Source organism: Ictidomys tridecemlineatus, chromosome 4, assembly GCF_052094955.1.
Source record: "Ictidomys tridecemlineatus isolate mIctTri1 chromosome 4, mIctTri1.hap1, whole genome shotgun sequence".
NCBI lineage: Eukaryota > Metazoa > Chordata > Mammalia > Rodentia > Sciuridae > Ictidomys > Ictidomys tridecemlineatus.
In genome coordinates, this window is record NC_135480.1 from 18,323,357 (window position 1) to 18,331,269 (window position 7,913).

A 7,913-nucleotide genomic window follows, 5' to 3' on the forward strand; every position below is an offset into this window, starting at 1 on the left:
TAGATAGAAATACTAAGGCTTAGAATAATTTATTTCATTAACTCAGGATTCTATAACTAATGAATCATAGACCTGAACTTCAATTTATTCTTCTTTTATTTGCACTATGTTGTCTTTTTGATGTTAAGATCTCTTTAAAGTGCAAAATCTCTGGAAATTATTAGACTTTGCTTCATCTTAAACAAAGTAATAATAATAGATTTCATATTATATTGAAACGAGTTTTAGGAGAATTCAAGTCCATAGAGATCAGAATATAACTTATAAATTAAATATAAAATATTATTGAGGTCAGAATGTGACTTATAAATAAACAAATAATAATATTGAGTTTTGAACGGGTTTTTGGAGAACATATATTTAGTTTTGAATAAAAAGAAACAAATACCATGGAAGGAAAAAATAATCCCCAAATTGGGCATTAAGATGGTTATACATTAGAACTTCAAATGTGTTACCTCAGACCCCGTGATTGGCGATCCGCGCAGCACAGTACACATCCTCAAGACCTGAGGACTGGCTTTGCTATTGCCACACCCCAGCATTCAACATGCCCCCCAATGTACAGGGACCAATACACTCACTGACCCCTGACTTAAGAACACCACCCTATACCACCAGTGGCCATGGTGTGCACAACACATGTCCCACAGGGTCTCAAACCAGGCCACTCAGTGACCCCACCAGCAAAGATGCATGACTGCCCCTATAAACACCTAAAGTCTATCCCCCTAAAGCACTTACAGATACTACAGATGTTGATTAATGCTGAAAACATCACACAAAGATGGTAAAACTGCACTCACACAATGTCAAAGCAAAAGTGCACTATTCACCTAGTGTCCATGACCCGTAAACAGAAAAATCCTTTCCCTGTGAAAGCTGCTCCATAAATTGGAATCATTATTTTTACACTAAATGCACAGATATGAATGTAGGGACAAAGAAATATTTAAAAGTAAGGAAATGTGACACCTGTAGATAAAAAATAATGTCAAGTAACAGATAAAAAAGGAAATTATGAAATTCATGAAAAGGAATTAAAAATTATTTAAGAGAGCTCAGTGTGATACAAAAGAGTACAGCTGGTCAATCCAATGAAGTGAGGAAAGAAATTCATGATCTGCATGAGAAATTAAAACGAAAACACAGAAATAATTAAAAAGAACTAAACAAATCATAAAAAATGGAGAACTCAGTGAATGAAATAAACAATACAATTGAGACTTTCAATAGTAGAATAGATGAAGCAAAAGGATTTTGCAACTTGAAGAGAGTTCCTTTTAAATAACAGCAATATAAAATTAAAAAAGAAGAAAAATCAAATGAATGAAGAAAGCTTATAAAATTTATGAAACGTTATTAAGGGAAAACATTTAATTATTGGAATTCTTGAAGGAGAAAAGATGGGGGAAATCCTAGAAACCCTATTTGATGAAAAAATAGCTGAAAACATCCCTAGACTTGGGAGAAATACAAACATCTATATCCCAAAAGCTTAAAGATACCCAAGTGGATGCAACCAAAAAAGATCCTCTTTGAGGTATAGTGTAGTCAAATTATCATATGTTAAAGACAAAAACAAAATTTGCAAATCAGAAAGAGAAAAGGGTTGAGTCACATAAAAAGGAAATAACATTAGACAAACATCAAATTTCTCAGACAAAATCTATAGGCCAGGAGAGAATAGGATGAGATAAAAGTGCCCCCCCCCCAAAAAAAAAAACAAAATTAAGAAAGCACAGCTAAGCATCCTTCAGGAATAACATGAAATTAAGCCTTTTTTAAACAAGCAAAATTTGAGGAAATCCATCACTATTAGACAGGACATAAAATGCTTGAGAGGGTATTACATTTGGAAGCAAAAGGGTAATAACTCAATCATTAAAACAACTAAAATTATAAAACTCATTTCCAAAAGATACACAAATAAGAAAAAGATACAAATTAAATTTAATCACTCCAGAAATCCAAAAAACACACAAAGAAAGAAAGAAACCATGGTTATACAAAATAGCTAGAAACCAATTAACAAGGTGACAAGAATAAAATATTACCTATGAATAACAACCCTAAATGTAAATGGATTAAATTCCTCTAACAAAAGATATAGGCTGGTTAAATAGATAAAAATATAAGGACCCACTACAGGCACTCATAATGAACTAGCTAAAAAAAGAAATCAAGAAAAAAATCTTATGTCCACCATAATAGGTCTTTCAAACAAATCAAGACTACCACATGCGTGCTATGAGGTCAGAAGCAATCTCATTTACAATAGCTATACAACTTAAATAAACTACCTAGGAATAAAATTAATCAAGAAGGTGAAAAATATCTCTACAACTGAAAACTATAAAATATTGATTCAATAAATTGAAGAGGATATTCAAAAATATGGAAAGACATCTCATATTCATAGATTTGAAGAATTAATATTGCAAAAATATCTATATTACACAAAAGGTAATACAAATTTCACATCATACTGAAGATTTTCATCTAAGCATCAAGAAAAGAAAAAATAAGTAAAACATTAGCTTTGGTAAAACGTTTGTAAATATGATAGTATTTGGAAATTACTTTTTGTCTATTGAATAATGCTACAACAATACTAATTAAGAAAACACACAAAACTCCATAACTTAAAACTTAACATTCCTAGTTTGCAACTGGCTGTCACGTGGTTAAGCCAACCAGGACTCAGAGTGAGAAAAGTGCTATCGAAGGAGAAGAAAAGAAGATTCTACTGATGTGGTGGTGGAACACTGCACTGTACTGCTGCCTGTAGAAATGTGAAAAACAGAATATATCCCTGATGCATCATCAAAGGAGGGTCCAAGGTAGAGATATGAGGATGGCTCCAACTTCTAACTGCTTCTAGTAAAATTCAACAAGAAACTGAAATATGCTAAAGATAGAACAACAAAACATTGAGGAAGCAGTGCTTGTTCAACTTAAAATATAAATATACTTCTCATTTACAGCCTCTTCAAATAAGAAAATATGCTGAAGTTAATAAACATGAACTCCTGGAGAAATCAAAGACAGATATCTGTGGGGAATACGTAATCAAAGATGAAAACAGAGATGGGACTCTAAAACACTCGGCTGAAATCACAGAACTATTTAAAATTGTTTTTATCATTTTTAACAGACACAAGACTTCAAGACGATTAGGGAGATTTGTGAGAGTCTAGCTCTAGATAATAAGACTTGTAAGAGTCTATGAGGTGGTGGTTCACCACCTCTGTACAGAGATCCTATGGGGGGACAAAAGCATAGTTCAATGATATTTATCTAATAGAATATACCTCAATATATTTAGGAAATTCACCAAAAAAAAATACAAGGTCTATCTCACTTTAAACAAGAAGGAACATTTGAAATTAAATGCAACTTTGGACCTCCAACCTTCTATGAAAAGAATCAGGATGAAAAAACTACTAACTAGAGACACATGCTATGGCTTGTGGGGAAACAATGGAGAGCTCAGAAAACACACTGAGAAGCCCAAAGGGAGAAACCAGAATCATGGAAAATTACTCCCAGAAGGAGAACTGGTGACAATCAAGGAATGTTAACAACATATACCTAAGTGCTTCCAAGACTGCTGTCAAAGAGTCTCTCCTGTGTGCATCAATTTCTTTTCTTTCTGAACATAAGTATCTGCTGGGGTTATCCCATGTCTCTCACACTATTCTACCTTGGTGTTGTGGGGAATGAAGGGGTAGATATGGCAGAAAGATCAGTACAGTAGAGGGAAGGGACAGGGCAATGGAGGAAAGGAGGAAAAAGGGGAGTAATAGGACTAAATTAGAACCAATTATATTCCATGCTTTTATAAACATGTCAAAATGAACCCCAATGTTATATATAAATAAAGAGAACAAATACAATATGAAAATTAAAACAATACAGCTTCTACTTGGCTCACTTTCTTGGGACTCATGCTCTTTAGATCTCTGAGCCAACATAAGAGAAGTTTCATTACCCTGAAGTTAGCATGCTTGAGAGAGCATATGGAGATCATATAGAAAAGAGAGAGATGCCCAGGAGAGCACCCACCATTTTACCCTGCCCCCACTGTTCAAGATATACCAAACATGTAAGATCCTTTTCTATAACCAGCACCAAACAATTTCTGACTGAACCTCCTAAGATACTGTAAGATAGAAGTACCCAGTTGACCTGCTCATAAATTGCTGAACCATAGAAACCACCTGATATAGTAACAGATTGGTATTGTGGGCCACTAAATATTATGGTGATTTATACACAGCAATAGCATCTAAAATTCTACAGCAAATTAGGTATTATGGTATTGGCTCACAAATAGACAAATTAAATGAACAAAACACAAAACCAAGAATAAGAATTGTTCTATAGACTTTTAAGTATGAAAGGGTAGCATTTCAGTGTAGTGGAATCTGGCTATTCAATAAACGTCCTGGGAAAATTAAATACTTTTATAAGAAAGCAAAGTGTGTTTTCATCTCATACTGTATAGGAAAACTCAACTATAAGGGATTAAATTTGAAAAGCAAAACTTGAAATTTTTAGAGAAAGTTAACATCATATATGACATGGCAAGGAAGAACTTCAAGAAGCAGACACAAGGGCTTTCTTCTGAGTCCAGCTTCTTCATCTCTGCACCATGAGCCACTTGGGTCTGAGAACTCAACAGTGTTCACACCTGCATCCAGGTGCCAGATTCTCCAATTCCAATAATTGCAAAGTTTTTCATTCTCTGTATTGGATTCCTTTCTCATGAAAATAACCAGAGTACTTTTTATTTTATCCATTAAATAAGAAATGAAATTTCATACTGGTTTTTACTCCACATATGCTGAATAACTGGAGGTGTTAATATTGCTAATTACCTCAAGTAAATCCATTATAAGTTGAGAAAAGGATAGAGAAAGAAATGTCAGTTTTTCATTGTATGTGTTAGATGTGGACTTTTCAATAAGGCCTAACATGTAATGCCAGAGCTTTTTAAAAAATGGTCTTTGAAACACAGCATTAGATCTTCAAATGTACTACATAGCAAAGACAGAGAAACATCTTTGATTTACCATTCAAGTCAAAAAGAACATACAATTTATAGAGAATCAGAAGGGAATTCATTGGTAAAATATAATAATCTGTTCTCAAACCATTTTAGTATTCATTGTGTAAAAGCATAAATAAGTGCTCTCAAAGAATTGTATTTAATATAGGCAGGTCTGGAAGTTCCAATGTGGTTTGAGATATTTAAATAAGCTTCATTTCTATTGGAAGAACCCAGTTGATCTGCATATATACAATGGGATTGAACAGAATCTTCAAAAGTTGGTCAGAAGGTACAAATTCAACCATTTGCTACTTGAGTATCTTATCTTCACATAGTATAAAGTTATCTAAGTTGATTTCTCATTAGTTTCTCCTGAGCTCTGAACACATGGTATAAAATTTGAAATTCATCCAGTTGACCAAAACCTGTATTTTTATGGTTAGATTGACAGGATTCTGTTGTTGATTTTGTTTTCAGTGCCAGGGATTGATCTCAGGACCTATGATTCTAGAAAAGCACTATGCTAATGGGTTATATCCCCAACCCCTAGATTAACAGTTTTTTAGCAATCCAAACATTTAAATTTGAAATGTCCATCTCTTGAACCAAAGGGAATGAGTTCTATTGGTTCACCTGTTTTGTGTGCAAGGAAGCATCATAATCCCTACACAAAAGATTTTAGCATTCTCACCAAAAAAAAAAAAAAAAGAAATGATGTTAGTGATGAAATGGATGCTAATTAACTTAACTGAACTTTTATGATGTACACTTGGATTTAAACTCCATATTGTATCATATATATATATATATATATATATATATATATATATATATATACTTTCAAATACAAAAAAGAGGAAAGAAAATTAAAAGAACTTGAAATAAAAAGATATTATTGTCCACCAAATAATCTTAAAATATTATGATTACACATACAAGATATTAAACCCATGCAGTTCTATTGGTCTCTAAAGGGCATAACACATTCCACTTAAAGATTAATTGATATGGCTGATTCAGAATAAAAAGGCCAAGTTACCAAAAGAGAATGGGAATAAAATGGAATTGTGGAAAGTGCAAGTACTCTTTGTTCTGAAAAAGAATGACCTTCGTGTTCTGCACTAGGGATACAGCCCTCTCCCAGCTACCCTCACTTTTTTACTCCAAAGTTTCCTCATGGCGTTTTTCATTTCTGCATTCCGCAGGGTATAGATTAGGGGGTTCAACATGGGAGTTATGAAAGTCAAAAACACAGTCATGGATTTGTCAATGGGAAATGTGGAATTGGGCCTCGCATACAGGAAGATACAGGGGACAAAGAATAAAATGACCACAGTGATGTGGGAAGCACAGGTGTAGAAAGCTTTGCGTTTCCCCTCCAAACCATGGTTTTTTAGGGAGTGTAATATGACCCCGTAAGAAATTAGGAGAATCAAGAAGGTGGCGGTGCAGATTGCTCCTCCATTAGCTATCATGGAAAGACCAAGGAGGTAGGTATTGGTGCAAGCAAGATTCAGCAATGGATACATGTCACACACGAAGTTGTCAATGACATTAGGGCCACAGAAAGGCAGCTGATAAATAAAGAGAAACTGAACTAAGGAGTGGATTAAGCCTCCAATCCAGGCCACCAACAGCATGAGAACACACACCCGCCGATTCATGATGGTCAAATAATGAAGAGGTTTGCAGATGGCCACATATCGATCATAGGCCATCACCACCAGGAGAATGACTTCAGCCCCAGCAAATAAATGATCTATAAAAATTTGAGTCATACAAGCATGGAAAGATATGGTCTTTTTCTCATAAAGCAAATCTACAATCATTTTGGGAGCAATTGAAGTAGAATAGACCGTGTCTATAAAAGACAAATAAGCCAGAAAAAAGTACATCGGGGAGCCCAGGGACTGGCTGGCTATGATGGTCACCAGGATAAGCAGGTTGCCCATTATGGTCACGATGTAGATGAGCAGGAATGTGACAAATAGAATTTTCTGCCCTTCAGGATTCTGGGTGAGGCCCAGGAGGATAAATTCAGTCACATTGTTCCTGTTTTCCATGTGATCTTCTGAAGCTGGTAAAGTTAGGCAGCAGAGCCTGCAAGGTAGAGGGCCAATAATGAATTTGAGATGATCTCAAGTTATACATCGAAAACAGAAAGGATCAGAGCATGCAGTATGCAGGTAGGAATAGGCCACAATGAAAATCAGTATGCAATGCAATCACTGTGCAATATCAAAAAAGGAGACACATACCAAGAAGAATGGGATGCCTTTCTCAACAGTATTTCCTCCCCAAGGCCTCACATAGAGTATTGCAGTAGAACAAGAGCATTTGGTATTTCTTCCCATGATTATTGTATTTATTTTCATAAATTTCTTCCTTCATCATTAACAATGAGACTTCAAGTTTCTAGGTGGCAGATGTATATGAGAGGATTTATCTGCCACAAGATCTACTGAAAAGTGTCTATCCATAAAGAAACTTTCTCCAGAATATCTCTCAGGAAGACTGCATCTGTAACATTATAGGTTTTTTTACTTTCCTGATGACATTTTGTTTCTCCAAGACCAATAGTGAAAACAAGCTCATGAGTAATTACCTCACTCCTATATTTATGCAAAATAATACCTATTAAATAGAATGTAAAATTATAAGTCAGTGTTTAGATATTTGCCCATCTACTACTTCCCTGTAAGTTCTAGAAGTCTAGGATTAACTCATAGCAATTAAGGAACCAGGACACTGTGAGTGCTCCCTGAATATGTATTAGGCTTTATTTAATTAAACTGAATTTCAAAGCTTGCCAGAAATCAACTGAGCAAAGATAAATAAATTAATTTATTCCTAATCA

General features: G+C 34.5%; 1 protein-coding gene across 1 annotated transcript; it reads right to left on the reverse strand.

The window, feature by feature from the left end:
* Positions 1–2,455: 2,455 nt before the first annotated feature.
* On the reverse strand, positions 2,456–7,119 carry LOC101976835 (olfactory receptor 4A15). Its single transcript, XM_021729654.2, has 3 exons — positions 6,206–7,119; positions 3,160–3,182; positions 2,456–2,502 (listed from the first exon to the last, which is right to left on the reverse strand). The coding sequence occupies exons 1-3, from the start codon at positions 7,117–7,119 to the stop codon at positions 2,456–2,458; spliced, it is 984 nt and encodes a 327-aa protein (XP_021585329.2).
* Between the last annotated feature and the right edge of the window lie 794 nt (positions 7,120–7,913).

Bases quoted from the DNA above. Each gene is read 5' to 3' on its own strand.
- LOC101976835 (XM_021729654.2), bottom strand. From the start codon at position 7,119: ATGGAAAACAGGAACAATGTGACTGAATTTATCCTCCTGGGCCTCACC. The intron at 3,183-6,205 runs GGTAGCTGGGAG...TCTCACAAATCT, and splicing joins CTTTGGAGTAAAAAAGTGAG to CCCTAATCGTCTTGAAGTCT. The intron at 2,503-3,159 runs GTCTGTTAAAAA...CTTGATGCTTAG, and splicing joins TAATCGTCTTGAAGTCTTGT to ATGAAAATCTTCAGTATGAT.